This window comes from Acartia tonsa, chromosome 14, assembly GCF_053477335.1.
Source record: "Acartia tonsa isolate MP-2025a chromosome 14, ASM5347733v1, whole genome shotgun sequence".
Classification (NCBI taxonomy): Eukaryota; Metazoa; Arthropoda; class Copepoda; order Calanoida; family Acartiidae; genus Acartia; species Acartia tonsa.
In genome coordinates this window covers 28,981,784-29,000,168 of record NC_137273.1, presented here as the reverse complement: position 1 = coordinate 29,000,168, position 18,385 = coordinate 28,981,784, and the positions used below count along the sequence as shown (strand labels likewise).

At 35.6% G+C, this 18,385-nt stretch overlaps 1 protein-coding gene across 1 annotated transcript; it reads right to left on the bottom strand.

Annotated features, from left to right (window-relative positions):
• Positions 1-27: 27 nt before the first annotated feature.
• Positions 28-17,541, bottom strand: Uro (Urate oxidase). The gene is made up of 15 exons (XM_080148832.1): positions 17,480-17,541; positions 16,929-16,958; positions 15,629-15,702; positions 14,925-14,994; positions 14,409-14,468; positions 11,810-11,878; positions 9,863-9,916; positions 9,343-9,392; positions 8,272-8,322; positions 6,879-6,959; positions 6,204-6,233; positions 3,480-3,600; positions 2,307-2,338; positions 1,517-1,583; positions 28-311 (listed from the first exon to the last, which is right to left on the bottom strand). The coding sequence occupies exons 1-15, from the start codon at positions 17,516-17,518 to the stop codon at positions 234-236; spliced, it is 906 nt and encodes a 301-aa protein (XP_080004958.1). The 5' UTR covers positions 17,519-17,541; the 3' UTR covers positions 28-233.
• Between the last annotated feature and the right edge of the window lie 844 nt (positions 17,542-18,385).

The following is an 18,385-nucleotide window of genomic DNA, read 5'->3' as shown; positions in this document are numbered from 1 at the left end:
TTTGATGAGGAAAAATAAGAACATATACCAATTTTCAACCATTTATTGCAGTCAAACAAAATTTTAAAGATAATATAATATTAACATTTAATATTGATGTAGTACAAATTTCTTTTTAAAAAGATTTAATTAGAAGAATTTCTGTATTGATTCGGCTTTATGATGATAATTCTAGACTGGCAGAAAAAATCTAGGACAATTTATCATTCTTTATGTGCCAAAACCCGGCAAAATTACAATTTTGAGATAATCTGTGATCTGGCAAGCTTGGAAGTGATCATACCGCTTGGCTTGTCCACAGGAAGCAGAACCTGCAAAAAAAATAATCTTCAAATAAGAGCATAAATGGCTACAAGCATAAGAAGCCCTTGAAAATAATATGAGATGGCCAAGATCCAATAATGAGAATTCCTGAGGAAAAAACGCGTAAAGTTCATATTTTTTGCACGTTGTGCAAATTATTGAGAATTGTCTTTTTCATTATTCTCGACACACTGCATTGGTTACAACTTTCAATAATATGCAAACACAGTATATATACGTTGACCGCTAGCAGCCTTTAAATGTCTTAGTTTTAAAAGACAAAGTTTTTTCTTCAACTAATTTTTAAATCAATGCTTTATCTTCAATTGTATGACCCTTTGGACATCTAAAACGATGGTCCCCAAAAAGTTTGTTTGCCTGTGTCCGTACGTCCGTCCTCCTGTCTAAGTTAGAAACAAAACCTGACTGCCGAAGAGCTAGAAGAATGGTTCTTTCATTTTTTACATCGTTTCGCCGAGCCTTATCACTACGGAGTCAGCATTCCCATTTTTATCCCACGGAGAATTAGGGTTGGGCCGGATACTTTTTTGGCCGGATATCCGGCTGATTTATAATGTCGGAAATCCGGTTCCATCCGGCAAATTCCTGGATATCCGGCGCCTAAAATCAGCCGGATATCATGTAACCGGATAGTTTTAATATCCGGCCGGATATCCGGCCCAACCCTACGGAGAATATTAACTCACTTAGCTGAACTCTTAGCACTAACCTTGGTCACAAAAAAAACTTTTACGCAGTAACGTACGGACATACTCTAATTATAAACTAGCTGCACTTCTAAACAAACAAGATACGTCAGAGAAAACTGCAGATTTGGTTATTCTTGTCAAACATACAGACTGAAATATCCTTGGTATAGAGTAGCTACGCTTCCAAAACTATACTTTTACAGCTCCTGCCCAGTAATTCAAGGTATTTGTGTGCTCGCTAAGCACTTATATAAAGGGAAAGCAACAAAAGAAAGAACATCAAGCCTAGTTGCATAGAAGCGAGCCTTCGGGGCCAAACATTTTACGTATCGGCCATCAACGGGCAACTCTGCAAAGAATATAAAATACTTCAATATGTCCTCAAACTTTTGGGCATATGACAGTGACTGACTATACCACAAATGAACTGTGAATAGGCTTTAACAGAGCTAGACGTATATACTTCTAATTATAGAAAAGCTGCACAACCTGCAAAACTGTACCTGTCCAGCTCCTGCACCAGTAATTCCAGGAATGGGGAACTTGGTGAAATCAATTGGGAAGTAATGCCTAGGAATATAAGAGGTTATCTGAAATATGCAACAATAGGTATACTTTAACAGCTTTGACTATAAGAGCACTCTAATTCTTATATTAAAGTAACAGGATGTCTATGTGTTTGTTTGTCTGTACCGAAGGATCTCGCTAACCGCTGAACCGATCGGGTTCTCCTTAACAGGGTACCTTCTCATAGTTCCCGGGAAGGTTTTTAACTATTTTGGGGGAGGGTACCACAACCCTCCCAAGAGAAATCACAATAAATCGAATTTATTAAAATTGCGTAAAATTGCAAAGTATCGTAGAATATTGATAGAGACTCCTTCAAAACATTGCAAGGTATAGTATTATTTTTTAAACCAAACATTTAAAGTGCCACTAGAGGCCTCTAGTGGCGTAGCCGCTAGTAGCAGATACTTAAATAACATTACATGACATGATTTATAAATGACTATATGCCCCAAGCATCAGGAGGTTCTCTTTTCTAAAATTCATAATAGAGCATAAAACTGATTAGTCTAAAACTATACTGGGATATATATATATGAAGGTTGGTTTAAAATGATAACCTAATCGGTAATCTTAAGCTTCAGATAAAAAAACCAACTTTATATAATAGGATTATTCTACTTATTAAGTAGGATACTCTACAAGTGTTAATGTTCGTTTGTCATACCGGTTAATTTTAGAGCTTCGCTTTTATGGATGTTGTCTCCTTTGATAAATAATATTTACCTGTTAGGCATACTAATTTTCACATCTTCAATCTAGAAATATTTTTAAATTATTATTCTAAGCCTAATAAAGGTAAGTTTTTCTTTTTGTCATGATTTTGAATACACTATTCAATTGGGTTTTAAAAGAGAAACAACACAAAACATTATCTTGTGTAATAAAAAACACTTTTAGACTATTTTTCTTCAATAAAAGCTATTCAGAATAAACTATTATAGGTGTTCAACTTTATGACTAATTAATTCTTACAACGCACGTAATTCCATCTATAATAATACTGAAATAACCTACTTATAGCAGGGAGTAAGGGAGGGGACAATGGATCGAATATTAAATTTTTAGGAGTCTCATACTTTGGGGACTGGCTTAAAGGGAATGTGCAAGAATTTAGCAGTTTCTAACTGAGTTTGGGGACTTGCGCATGAAATGCCGCTACTCGTTATGTATGTTTTGAATATTGCAGATGGGGAGAAGGGATAGGGGAAGTGGGGGCAAGGGAAATAAACACTCGTTGTGTTAGTTTGGAATGTAGCAGACGGGGAGAAGGGAGAAGGGAGGTGAGGGCAAGAGGCAAGGGGCATCGGAAATAAACAGAATAAAAAGGGGCAGTCATATTCTTGCTATCAACTGGCCGGGTCCAATAATCTTTTAATATAAAAATCACACCAAAAAACCTCAATATATTTCATCAAAAACAAGTTGTGATTTCACTTTACATGACGCTATGGAAATTAACAATCCCTTTATAATTTCCTACAAATTTATTGGATTAAACTGGATTTCATGCCCTTTCTTTGATAACTCTTATATTGAATTAATTGCCCATTGTCCCCTCCCTTACTCCCTGTACTTATAGAGTATCAAAACGTGAATTGCAATTCAAAGTACCTGTAAGCAAAAAAGCGAGGGGGGTTGTAAATTTTTCCTGTGCCTATCCCCTGTTAGGGGGCCCATACCTGCTGTGCCTAACCCTGCTGGGCTACCCAATGCAATGTAATAACCTAACTTAACCTGACCGGAGTTAATAAACAAACAAATTTTAAAATACCTCCCCCTCCCCCCATTCTTATTTTCAATTTTGTTTAAAAATAAGAGGGTTTGGGTTTTCGTTGCTAAAAAAGGCCCTTGGAGGGAAATCCATCCTCCAAAATAATTTAAAAGTTAAAATTCTACCTGGGGGTTGCCAAGCAAGATTTTCTTCTGTGTCAAGAACTGAGTTTGTTGTACGGAGGGGGAGTAGATGCCCTTGTCCGCAGGTCCAGCGAATACGTCCAAAATTGTATTCTTTACAGCACTATAATAAAACAATTCAATACACACGCAGTTAGAACTGCTGATACTGCTCTTATTTGTATGCCTTTCTCGTCTAAAACGCTATTTGTCGCAGCTATATAATGACTTTAGATCAACAGGAATTCCACCTATTTTTATTCTGCTTGTCCATGTTGATATTATTTTTAGTAGCACAGCTACTCTACAATTTATTTTGTAATTCCATACGTCCACAAAGCCTTGACGGAAATGTAATTGGCTGCTATCTAAGATAAATTGCTGATGTATTTATTTATTTTTTTATTTTATGACACACATAACAAGTAAAAATAATAACAGTGTTATAATACAGGTATTTGTTCCCAAAGAGCACAAAGCATATAACCTACTTGATTTTTCGATCATGCTACATACAAAATGCACAAGTATATACTTGTAGATTAATGTTTCTCATTTTACGACCACTTTTCATATTCTTTATTCTTTTCTGTGCTTCTTTACTTTTGGATATTGTCATCCGTGTTTTCTTTAAAAGATGTCATTTATCTATTTAGCTAGTCATATGATTTGAACATTTTAATTCTGGTTCTAAGAATTGCATTGCAGGTTATGACAAAATTCCAAGGGAGGGAGGAGACACTTGACTGTAAATAAACTGATACCCAACGTTCTATAACCACGTTTCAACTAATAATTTTAATCTCAAGAGGGGTAATTTTGTTTATCATCTTTGGGGATGTAGTATATCAATTTATCGTCTATTGTCTTATTCCTTAAGATCCCTGTAATATTTCATAATATTTCTTGGTGGGCGGTTTAATTTCTAATCAAGCATGCAAAAGGACTTGTTTTTTTTTAAGCGTTCCGTACGTCTGGAACGAATAGCTTTTTTCGTTAATTTAGGCATGTTAGAATTGTCCTATCGATTTGAAACTTTGCATGGTGATTCCTGTAGTACTTAGGTATGATTTAGAAAGCGTAGCAACTCTATAATTGTTACTAGAATGTCCATACGTTCATTTTAAACATTTTATATTTCATAATTGTCTGATTGATCTGAATTGTGGAATACTGATTCCTAGGACAACAAAGTACAATGTTATAAGCGAAGCATCTCTGTAATCAAGTACTTAAAACGTAAGTATGTCCTAAAACAGTATCTTGTATTTAGGCAATTTTCAACAAATTTACTAACAATATTCTTTCGATTTTTATAAATTTATATTCTGATTATTCAGTTCTGACCCTCTACAAGTGTTAATGTTTGTTTGTCTTACCGTTTCAGAGCTTCGCTTTTATAAATGTTGTTATTCTTTTTTAATTCAATGATCCTTAGAGACAATGGATGATAAATGGATGTATTACCACTTCTCTAAATTGCAATTAATGGTGGAAAAGTTTGAACATTACTAGTTTGCAACAATTAATCAAGATTTGAAGCAAGTACCCAAAGTTTTAATCAAATAAAGGCGAGAACGTGTTTATAAAATTTTGGGTACCAGTATAATTTATAGGATGTTGTTTAAATTTTCGCACACCTGACGATTTCCTGTGCACGACCCTTAATTATAGAAATAATACTTGTAATTTTTATAATGTTTGTACTTAACTAAGGATTTTTTAGTATGAATGGTTTTCCAGGGAAGGAAGGAACATTGGACTGTAAACTACGCATGAAATTGAAGTTTTTGAACCACGTTGCCATTTGTTGCCTTAAAAACTTTGTGTACTTTTATTGAATTTCGATAAGTAGTTTCCAAATTAGTAGCAGCCAAATTTTTAATCTACAGAAGGGTATTTTGTAAATCATCATTAGGGAAGTATAGCAATTAATCGTCCATTGTCTTATCCCTTAATATCCCTGATTGTTTTATCATTCTAATGTCCTAAAAAATATTAAAATGATTCTTTCTTGAAGGAAGGGGGTGGGCATCCCTTCCCCCAAATCAACTGTTTTAAAATTTTCAGATAAAAAAATCAAAGTTTTAGAATACCCTCTATGCTTGACAAAATCTGATGCAAAATAAGATAAAAATCTCAAGCAATACCGGTCTTTAAAAATTGTATAAGGTAACAATAATCATTATTTATTACTTTCTTACAATTCAATTACATAAGTTACTAGCGGATACGCCCCTAGAGGCCTTTGGGGCCACTTCTGGAGAAGGGGAAGAGGGAAACAAACTCTTTACTTTGAATTATTTTTTTTTGGGGGGGGGGGCGGAGGGATGCATGATATCCTCCCCAGAGATATAAACCATCTCTTTAGATGCTTCACTTTAAAAGAGAACCATATCGGTTGAGTTGTTAGCTCACAGATAGACATCCTTATACTTTTAAGTGAGGTTTCAAAGTACTCTAAAAGTTTATGAATATTCCTATTGCTCATAACAAAGATTGTGATGGTTCTAACGATATGCATAAGAAAAAGTTTTAAGTCTTTGGACATTTTACCACCTAGCTCCTAAACTATACATAGCACAGGAAAAGTTCATATTTTTCAAAAACTAGAGCTTAAAGCGGTTCTAACGGTAAGCATAACACTCTTCTACAATTAACAATAGCCTCGCATTTTTAAAGAGGTGCGTATTTTTCTGCACACCCTTTAGGATGAATTCTATTTACCTGTAAGTCGCACAAAAGTCGAAGCCACTAAAAATTAAACAAATTAAGATCTTTAATATTTGAATGAAGTTTCGCAGGGAACCTTCTTTACAACTGTAGTATTTATTTATGTTCATTAGTCTGGAATTGAGACATCTCATTTCATTAACTGTACGGCGTTTTCAATTTTTTTTCAATTTTGAAAATTTGAGTACCTCCCCCCCCCCCCCCCCCCCTACTATTTTAGTTTAGGTTAGGTTAGGTTAGGTTACAGGCTAGGGAGCCGAGCGCTGCAGCTAGGCAAGCAATGGGGCCGAGCGCTGCGGCTAGGCAGGCTAGGGAGCCGAGCGCTGCGGCCAGAGTTGTTCGTTGTCGGGGGGGGGGGGTACTCAAATTTTCAAAATTGAAAAAAAAATTCTAAGAGGATAATACCTAAATTGAAAATAAAGAGGGAGGGGGGTAGTTCAAATCCCTAATGCCTAACCCCTGCCAGGGGCCCTATCCTCTACCTGAGGGCCTTCACGTACAGTACTCTCACCCTGCGAGGCTATCATGTACAACCTAACCTTGCCTGACCTAAAGCAATTAACGAACTTCCCTCTCTCTAATTTTCAATTTATTTTGTTAATATGGGAGTTTATTGCTCGACATGCACTTTTCGGAAAACACCCAAAAGTATGATCTTAATTGTTCCTAGGAGTGTTGTAGGACCAGTCAGCAGTCACAATTGTAGAAAATATTCTGTCCTCCATGTCAGGGAGGCTACGGTACTCGTCCCTAAATGATAATAAATAGCTATTTTCCGCGCATTTATTGAATAAATTGGAATTGAAGATAGCGCAATATAATATATCTAGCGGCTTCGCCCCTAGCCTCTAGGGGCCTTGCCCCAAGAGATGATAAAAAAAGTTATTGTGAAATTTGTAAAAAAAAAAAAATAAGGACCAAGGAAATCTTCTAAAAAAAGGACCAAGGATATCTCCTGCAAAAAAATGGGGGGGAAGATTTTTTTGTTTTTGGGGGGGTTGGGGGTGTCCCACCCCCCAAGAAAATAGCCTAAAACCACCACAGGACCAGTTGGTATATTTCCTAAAGAGTAGATTCCGATCAGTTCAGTGGTTACCGAGATCTTTAGCTTCAGACGGACGGATGGACTGATAGACAGACAAACATCATTCTACTTTGTATGATAGATATCAGTTAAACACAAAAATAATTAACCTCCCTCCTTAAAGAGTTATCAGTTTTTTGCTTATTTTTTTTATAAGCAATCAATAAATGAGTCATGTAAGTCTAGTTTTTTATTCATTTTATTTAAGGGTGATCTTATGCCTGTATTTCATAAGTCCATTTCAATTGACGATAATCTGTACCGTCGCCTCATCCTGGAGGGCCAGGGGTGGTTATTATCCTATCTAAATTTTACCGCAACTATGGAGAGGTTGCGTAGAATTTAAAACAACATGTTGTGATAGAAACACCAGTGGGTTAGAACTCGAATTCTCATCACCGTAACTCAATGGATTACCATAGAGCTACGATGCCCCGTATGACATTAAAACTTATTAATATTCATTGTATTTGATCCTGTTCTGAGCCATACCGAATAATCCTGTATTGTATCGTTTTATATGCAATTTTCTTTGAATAATAAAATCAATACAAGTATAGTTGGCCCTGGCCTTAGTGGCAAACTAAACTGGAATTAATCTTATAGTTTTTAAATTTGCTATCCGGACCGCAGTAAGCTGTCTATAATACGTGATAAAAAACTGTTTTAAGCAGCATAAGAAAGCCTACAAATAATCTGGAATAGCCATAAATCAACAATGCATAATTATCTCGCAGTGCAGAGAAATGCGCGAAAAATGCCTATTTTACGCGTTTTTTCTTCAGTGAGGCTTTCCCTGTGCATCATTGGATCTTGGCTATTCCAGATTATTTGTAGGCCGCTTAAAATGGTGTGTGGGTATGATCTGTACGTTCAGCTGTTTGGCAGCAAGCAGCCTTTAAAATTCATAGATTTTTGGCAATATTCGTTACCAGCAATATTTTACCGTGAACTGCAGTAGATCCAAACTATTCTTACCTCACAAAATCGACAAAGGCAGATTGGGTTGTCTTGATAACAGTAAGTCCCCTAAAATATTGTTTTATTTTCAGTGAACTTTAATTTTGAAGTAGCCAAGTTGGCAAGCCTCTAGTATCCACAATAATCTTAACTAGCGGCTATTTAAATGCTTTTTTTATATTAAAAATATGGCTATTTTACGTTTGACGTTTATTTTTCGTTGAACTCGCTTTCAAAAATAGAAAAATTAAAAAAAGGTAATTTTTCTAGGGAGGATGGTGGTACCCTCCCCCAAAATAGTTATAAACCTTCCCGGGACATATGAGAATCTACCCTGTTGAGGAGAACCCGATCGGTTCAGTGGTTAGCGAGATCCTTCGGTACAAACACACAGACACACAAACATCCTGTTACTATAGTATAAGGATTATAATTTTAGTGCTCCCCCCCCCTACCTTCTAATTTTTAAAATAAATTGAAAATAAGGGGGGTAATTTTTTCCCTATTCAATGTGAGATGGAATTACTTCGGGGCTTACACATATGGTGCACTTACCCTGCGGTACTTACTAATCCTAATGACCTAACCTGAACTACAAAAACAGACTAAAAGAAACTTTTTAAATACATCTAAATTAATGGAGGGGGGGGGGGAGGAGGGGTAGTAGTTTTTCATTTGTTTGTTTAGGTTAGGTTATATTGGATACTAGGTAACCTTGCAGTGTTCTGGCAGTTGTAGTCCCCGCAGGGTTTACTACCGCCCCCCTCCTTAATCCCTTTTCTAAATTTTTCCAAATATAAGCGGGAGGTTATCAATGCATTAGAGTAAAGAGGTGGAAAGGGTTAAATAACTGTATCTCCCCATCGCAACCGCCTTGTGCAACCTTTCTATTGGGTCATTGGAAATCAACCAATAGTATCCCTTATATTAACACAGCCAAGTAGCAGAAAATAATTTAGAAGCAGACGAAAGAGGTCTTTGAAAAAGGAAGGGAGGTAGTTGCCTGTATATACATCTATACTATAGATCTGTTATCAGTGCTCAACAGCCACTTTTTGTGAAAGTACTACAATCAAATATATTTGTTACCTGATTCCAGCAGAAACCTGGGGAACTCCTCCACGATGAAGAATCACCTGACAATCATTTCAATGACAGACATTGTAAAACAAAATTAATCCTTTAAATTGTCTTAAAGATATAAAACTTTCAACCTCAGGTACAAAAGTGAAAATTATCATTATTATCCATTCAAAATTCTTTGGTTCTAGTTCAATTCCTAGATTTTTTAGTTTTCATGATTTTTTTTACTCTAATTCGAGATAGAAGACTGATATTTTAAGGGAATAATTAAGTTCACAATTTAGATATCCACACAAAGTTTCATTAGGATTTGCTTATTGGTTGAGGTGATAGATCGATTCCTAAATTTCAATGCTATAAATCTTACAAGGTTTCGTGAATTTTTAGTTTAATGCTTTTTTTATGAAACTGATCTGTAGTTTATTTTTTCCGGATAATCATCAAATTTTTTGAGCTTTACTACTTATGGATTTTGTCATCCTTGTTGTTTTCTAAATCATTTTAATTTGTCTGTATTGCTTTCCTGGGCAATACGGGTTGATGTTGGGGTGCTAACAAAGGCATGGTTATGCTCACTTCCCTAAATAAAAATATAGGATTATTTTAGTAATATGAAAGAATATATTTCACGCGCATTTTTATAGCCGTGCCTTAACTGTGAATATCTAGGTCTTGGCTGAATGAAGGAGGCCATATAAAATTCATCTTTACAAATGTGAAAAATCTAAAGTTAAGAAAAAAAAAACAATTAGTCATTATAAAAAAAGGATTCCATTGACTGTTGTCTTTTTTTGTTCTAAAAGATCTCCATAACTACAGATCCAATATGATTTTCCTAAACTGGTTGGCGTTATTTGAATTTTTTTATACCACCCCCAACAAAACTATGACTCTGGTAGAGAACAACTATTTTAGGTTAGGTTAGGTTATAGGCTAGGGAGCCGAGCGCTGCGGCTAGGCAGGCAAGGGTGCCTAGCGCCGCGGCCAGAATTCATAGTTCTGTCATTAAAAAATATTTCTAAGAGGATTATACCAACTGGTTTCTATAATTAACCGTTACATACCTTGTAATCATTATGTCTTGCCCAAGGATGCTGATTGATATTCACTATAGGGGGGGGGGGGGGGGGTGAGGGACACGCTTATTATTACCTTGTTATCAATATATCTTGCCCAAGGATGCTGGGTGATATTCACTCTATGGAGGGGGGGTGTGAGGTTATACACCCTCATTATTACCTTGTTATCAATATATATTGCTGGGTGATATTCACTATGGGGGGGGGGGGGTGAGAGACACCCTCATTATTACCTTGTTATCAATATATATTGCTGGGTGATGTTCACTATGGGGGGGGGGGGGGGAATGAGGATGTACACCCTAATTATTACCTTGTTATCAATATGTCTTGCCCAAGGATGCTGGGTGATGTTCACTCTGGGGGGGGGGGAGGGGTGAGAGACACCCTCATTATTACCTTGTTATCAATATATATTGCTGGGTGATGTTCACTATGGGGGGGGGGGGGGGAATGAGGATGTATGTACACCCTAATTATTACCTTGTTATCAATATATATTGCTGGGTGATGTTCACTATGGGGGGGGGGGGGAATGAGGATGTACACCCTCATTATTACCTTGTTATCAATATATATTGCTGGGTGATATTCACTATGGGGGGAGGGGAGAAGGATGCTAGGTGATATTTACTCGGGGGGAGGGGGGGGAGAGGGTGATGATATACACCCTCATTATTACCTTGTTATCAATATGTCTTGCCCAAGGATGCTGGGTGATATTCACTATAGGGGGTGGGAGGGGGGGGGGGGTGGAGGGACACCCTGATTATTACCTTGTTATCAATATGTCTTGCCCAAGGATGCTTGGTGATATTTACTATGAGGGGGGGGGGGGGGGTGAGGGACACCCTGATTATTACCTTGTTATCAATATGTCTTGCCCAAGGATGCTGCTTGATATTCACTATAGGGGGTGGGGGGGGGGGGGGTTGAGGGACACCCTCATTATTACCTTGTTATCAATATGTCTTGCCCAAGGATGCTGGGTGATATTCACTATAGAGGGGGGGGGGGGTGAGGATATACACCCTCATTATTACCTTGTTATCAATATATCTTGCCCAAGGATGCTGGGTGATATTCACTCTATGGAGGGGGGTGGGGGTGAGGATATTCACCCTCATTATTACCTTGTTATCAATATGTCTTGCCCAAGGATGCTGGTTGATATTCACTAGGGGGGGGGGGGGGGGGGGGGGGGTGAGGGACACCCTGATTATTACCTTGTTATCAATATGTCTTGCCCAAGGATGCTGGGTGATGTTCACTCTAGGGGGGGGGGGGTGAGAGACACCCTCATTATTACCTTGTTATCAATATGTCTTGCCCAAGGATGCTGGGTGATGTTCACTCTAGGGGGGGGGGGGGGTGAGAGACACCCTCATTATTACCTTGTTATCAATATGTCTTGCCCAAGGATGCTGGGTGATGTTCACTCTGGCACGTACAACCCAAGGATACTAAATTTTTATAAATGATTAACCATGCTATACTTTATATATGTACATAGATCCCATAATCTAAAGTAGTATAGCTTTTTTGCCTAAAGCTAAAGATCTCAGAAATTGAGGTATACTTTTCAGGGAAGCTTTATAAATGTCTTCAAGTGGTTATATGCTAAATTCTTTTTTTCCCTAACTCTCTCCTTAAGACTAGCAAGAAGAGGGGTTACACATAGAGTAAAACACTAGAGGGAGAAATAACCTGTATCTCCCCATCGCATCAACCTTGTGCAACCTTTCTATTGTGTCATTGAAAATCAACCAATAGTGTCGCTTATATTAACACAACCAAGTAGTAGAATAATTTAGAATAAGACGAAAAAGGTCATTGTAAAATAAAGGAAGGTAGTTGTCTCTATATACATTATACATATATACTATAGTTCTGTTTGTAACCCATTAATTACCCTTTTTAATAAATCTTACGTTTCTTTGAACAATATGTATCAAATCATGAAAAAAAATATTTCTTTTTGATTTTACTTTTCTTGAAAATATTACGTGAGATTTTGACCCATTAAGTAAATATACTATACATGTATGTATCTTAAAACAAGATATTCAACAGTTAGGGAGTTGAATCCATTTTTATAGAAGCAGAAATATAATCTATGATTATGGTTTGGACCCTCTAAAACTGTAATCTACCCTTCCACTTTCCCCTCTCTTGGTGAAGATATCTTCAACGCCGATACGATTTTTGAAATATAAGATTCCACTTTTGTCTCTCTTGTTGAAGATATCTTCACCAAGAGAGGCAAAAGTGGAATCTTAAATTTCAAAAATCGTATCAGCGTTGAAGATATCTTCACCAAGAGAGGGGAAAGTGGAATCTTACATTTCAAAAATCGTATCGGCGTTGAAGATATCTTCACCAAGAGAAGGGAAAGTAGAATCTTACATTTCAAAAATCGTATCGGCGTTGAAGATATCTTCACCAAGAGAGGGGAAAGTGGAAAGGTAGATTACAGTTTTAGAGGGTCCAAACCATAATCATAGATTATGTTTCTGCTTCTATAAAAATGGATTCAACTCCCTAACTGTTCAAGTTTTTAGAAAATATTATTATTTTTCCTGTGTTTCATACTATGCAACAAAAATTATGGACAGCTAAATAGAAAATAATAATAACTATTTAACGCATCGTATAATGGACAGCTTTCTGCGGATATTAAAATGAAAAATTATAAGATTAAAACTAGTTTTGTTAGCCCAAAGTTATAACTACTTTTATTACTAAAAACTCAAAAAACTTCTGGTACTTTTATTGAATTTTGATTGGTTGGAGCCAAAATAGTAGTGTTAAAACTTTTAAACCATTAATTTTCTATGATTTGTTTATAATCATTATATTAATTTATCATCCATTGTCCTATCCCTTAGTATTTCTGAGTTTTTTTTAATGAAATGAGATGCATGTTTTGACCATGTTATGTATGTATATTGAATGTTTTTTTCCTTCAAGGCGCATAGCATCTTTACAACTGTATGTCCGTCCGTCCGTCTATATAATCAAACTAGCAGCTTCGCCCCTAGCCTCTAGGGGCATTGCCCCAAGACATGATTTAAAAAAAAGAAATTGGAGTTGCAACCACTTGTTTCGAACATATTCCCACCCCCCAAGAAAATAGCCTAAAACCACCACAAGGCCAGTAGGTATATTCCCTGAAGAGCAGAATCCGATCGGTTCAGTGGTTACCGAGATCTTAAGGGACAGACGGACGGACGGACGGACGGACAGACAAACATCATTCTACTTTGTATTATAGATAAAAAATGATCCCTGTCAAAACTGGCATGATTATGTCGACATGAAATTTCCATGGTTTATGTCGACTTCATGGCATTAGATAAAACTGGACATGTATGACATTTTATCGATGTAACATACAAATATTGTTGCTGTGCTAATTTGTCAAAATTAACCCTGCGAAGACGCTGAAAGTCGCTCAATGTGACGCCATAAAAATGAGGGATTATCCATCTCTTTTGTTAGGGGGTGGATGGGGACATAGGACTATAAATTACACAGGTACCCAAAGTTTTTTTTTCATCCGGGTTATCTAACATTAAAACTTTGGGTATGAATTTTGATATGTTAGTTCTAAAGCATATATAAAGTTTCAACCAATGATTTTCATGTACAGACAGTTTAATTTTGTCTATCATAAGTGGGTACGTACAAAGATTTATCGTTCATTGTCTTATCCTAAATGATCCCTAATGCATACTAATATAATAATAAATGTATAAGTAGGATGTATATCCCAGACAATTATTTGGTTCCAGTGGTGGGGCCCTTTTTTCGTCTGCTAGAAAATTACTTTCTGCCTTTTTGAAGCGACTTGACTGTGTTCATATTTCCAACACTATTGGCGGATATTCAAAGACCCAGTATAAAGTAAGCACATGGTCCCTACCCTATGAACGTATACTGTACAATTATTTAACTCCTGCCCCCTCTATTCTTTTACTTTAATCTAATTACCTTATTGATGAAATGGTTGGCCAATCTCAATCCAAACTCCTCTATACACTCTACTCCAAACTAAATCAAACAAAAAGGATGACAACATCCATAAAAGATAAACATTGAAACGGTAGGACAAACGAACATTAACACTTGTATAGAGTTGAAGCAAAATTGTAAGTAAATTTGTTGAAAAACTGCTTGATACAGGATGATGTTTAAAGACATTCTTACATTTTTATAACTTGATATAGAGTTGCTTCGCTTATAATATCGTATCGATATACCAAAACTCAGACCGATCAGATAATTAGATCACATAAAAATTTGTGTTAAAAAATCAACATGTTCTAAATGAACGTACGGACATTCTGGTGGTGATTATAGAGTTGCTACGCTTTCTAAATCGTACCTAACTACTACAGGAAACTGCAAAATTTGAAATCGATAGGAAAATTTTAACATGCCTAAATCAATGTAAAAAGAAAAGCTTCGCTTAAAAAAAAGGATGATAAGGACGCCTATATCACTTACCTGTTTAGCCAAAATATAGACAGTATTTTTCTGGGAGTCAGTCGCAATGATATCTCTATTATCTCCATTCCTAACATAAATATCGTTTAAAAGAATAAAAATAGTTAAAACTTTTCCAGGACCTTTTAGAATCGGCGTAAAGGGCCGCCAAAAAATGACGTCATACAATACAAGTGACCAATTAAAGGCCAATTTAAATCTTACCATTAGTCAATTACAATTTTATACTTGCCTATCATTGGTACTTTGCATTGTATGACGTTATTTTTTTAAAAAGGCACTTTACGGTGTTTCCCTTTTACATCTTAAAGGAGAACCATATCGGTTCAGCGGTGAGAGGAGACCTTTGGTAAAGACAAACAGACAGGATATAAAAGTAACATGATTTTAGTCTGTTCGCCTTTCTATCTGTGTGTACTTTATGATCTCATTAACTACTGTAGTGATACGGTCCTTCTTTACAATGAAGCTTTGTTTAGGTCTAGGGAAGCTTTAAAACTATATACTATTTTGGAGTAGGATACCTCCACTCTTCTACTTCTGAAAAAAAAATAACCTTTCCCACTCAAATTTTTATTTTATTTTTTAAAGTAGAGGTCCAATTTATTCCATTCTTTCCTTCTCACAAGTTCCCCTAGAGGCTACTAGGGGCGTATTAAATAGTTGATAAATAAAGAGACCTGTTGTACTATAAAATAACTTACTTGTAATCTTTTTCAGAGTCCAAAGTGAGAGATGTCTCCACCTCAAGTTCTTTGATGGTATACTTTTCTCCTTTCTAAAATAGAAAAATGATATGCGGCATACAAAGGAAAGTGCGCCCATCTTTTTCTGGTATTCAAAGGATAGTGTCCGCATCTATAGGCAGCATTCCAAGGAAAGTGCGCTCATCGATATTTGGCATTTAAAGAAAGTGCGCGCATCGATATGTGGTATTCAAAGGAAAGTGCATACATTAAATTGTATGTTGATTAATTTTTAAAGTTGCATTGTTAGGAAAAGAACTAGGAAGTTTGTTTGTGCAGTATGTTCTCGCTGAATGTTTGAACAATATAGCTCTCCATTATGGCAGAGCTTCTTATAGGTAGTTGAAATGATTTTATTTATGAAGGGTGACTCCCTACTCCCATGAAAACTAGTCTCAAAATTTTAAAAATTCTATTTTTCACAATCATTAAACAAGAAAATATTTTTTCTTTTCTTTTTAAATTATAAAAAAGAATAGCAAGCCATATTTAGAATTTATCAATTAGAGTAGTATTACGCAAACCTATGAATATATTAGATGCAGTTTTGATTGATTTATAACCATCTTCGATTTAATCTTTTTTGAGGAAGGGGGGGCGGGGTCGTGAAGTGGGTTGTAGAATCATTATGTTTCTAAAGAAGGTGTATAATGATAATGGATAGTGGACTAAATAATGCCATTTCTTTCGGTCATACGCGGTCATGCGTCATGTTGTAAGGGTGAGGCAAATTTCAGATCCCAAATTCCGCGATTTTAGAAAAAATTATCTTTATATTATAGCGAATTAAATAATCTAGCAAGCATTGCTTTTATCTTGTAGACAAAAATAGTAAATCAAATAGCGAAAACTGAGATCTAAAATTTGCGTCACCCTTCCAACATGACGCAAGACGACGTATGGCATTAAAATGGCATTATTTGGTCCTCTATCATTATAATGATAATGCAAAATGAATTTGGAAATTGTTAATTGGCAACAAATTTATTTTATTGAACAGGATAAAAATTACACAGCAAATGATATAGGAATATGACAATGGGTCTTAAAGTTGTTATTTTAGCTCTCTTAACCTTAGGGTACAAGAACCAAATCAACTTTTATTATCTGAACTGGGTTTTAAACGGTCAATACAAACCCCAAATTTTACAAAAGAATTCTATAAAAATGACATATTAACTAAGATCCAAAAAAGCCTTTATAATTGGGTTCCAAAAAAGGGTTTTGTTAAAATTTGATGAATAAAAAAAATAATTACCTGTGAGACATAGAGCATCTTTACTCCAGCCTGAAAATACAACTCATTTTTAAAAAAATTAAAGGTTTTTTTTCCAAGCTGTCTTGACTAGAGTCTCCAAAAATTTTGAGTACAATTAGGTTTGTACTTTATACTCTTTTTTGTAGCTAAGCTACTCCATAATACAAATGTAAGTCTATAAGTCTTTTTTTAAAGATTTTGTATGATGCTACAAAAGTCATAACTCATAAGGTTTCGTTATTTTCTATTTTTACTTGTTCTTTCTCTCTTTTCCAGTCTATTTTTTATGACCACTGAACATCTCTTTTACATATCACTCTTTCCGTTTGTACATACATGATTTCTTGTGCTTTGGATGTTGTCATCCTTGTTGTTTCAATACAGCTTTTATAATCTTATCAAACCATAATATTAAAATTTTGACGTTTTCCCTCAAAAGGCCTTATTGAGCATGGCACCTACCCCCCCATTTTTTTTAATTAGGTGGAGGAGGTTTGTTTGTGCTCGCTAAACACTTTGAGGGAAAGCACAGGGGATTTTTTCCAACTCACCTTTCCATACTCCTTCTCAACAATTGCGAATCTTGACATTTTTAGATTATAGTGCAAAAAAATATTCTAAATTTTAGAAAAATTATTCAGGAATCCTAATGGATAAGACGATTTTTCATAAACGATGTACATCCCTATTTATAATGAACAAAATTACCCCTTCTGTAGACTTTGATTATTGGTCGAAAAGTTCAGACACTCCAAGTTTTAACTAACCATGATAATCAAATCAATCTTGTTAAGCCAGCGAATGAGAGAAAGTGAATATAAAATTTTGGCACATAAAATAATTCACTGTCGTGTCCAATGTCTAAAAATTTTTTTTTTTGGGGGGGGGGAAAGTCTTTTCTTCTTTTGGCCTTTAATCTTTGAAGGGTGATTCACCCTCCCTTCATGCTAAATAGTTTAAAACAATCCCTGGACCAATACGAAACTTTTCTTATTCACATTTACAACTTATTAATCAAAATTATAGAAATGTTTAAAACGAAGTATTTCTACAATGGTTCTTACGTGTCTGTTTAATAAAAAGAATATTAAACTTGTTATTGTTGCAAGGGATCTAAAGGATAAGACAATTGCCGATAGATTAATGTACATCCCAAAATGATTATAAACAAAAATTACCCCTTCTGTATCGTAAAATTGGTGGTTGAAACGTTCGAACACTCAAAATTCACTTAAATCCCCAAAGTTGTTAAGACAACGAATAAGAAAACGTTATGATAAAACTTTGGGGACTAGTGTACTAAACAGTCCATTGTCCCCACTCTCTTTCTCTAAATTGTTGCGCTACTTATATATGATAACTATATGAGAGTCTTATTTCAACTAAAGAATGAAAACCATATTTTAGAATGGTTCAGGTTTTTAAGATACAAAAAGGCAGATAGCATCTAGGAATTA

Excerpts from the sequence above, each read along its gene's own strand:
- Uro (XM_080148832.1), bottom strand. The coding sequence starts at position 17,518 with ATGTCAAGATTCGCAATTGTTGAGAAGGAGTATGGAAAG. Across the intron at positions 16,959-17,479 it reads TTGAGAAGGAGTATGGAAAG|GCTGGAGTAAAGATGCTCTA; the intron begins GTGAGTTGGAAA and ends TTGTATTTTCAG. Across the intron at positions 312-1,516 it reads CTGGTGCAGGAGCTGGACAG|GTTCTGCTTCCTGTGGACAA; the intron begins GTACAGTTTTGC and ends TTTTTTTTGCAG.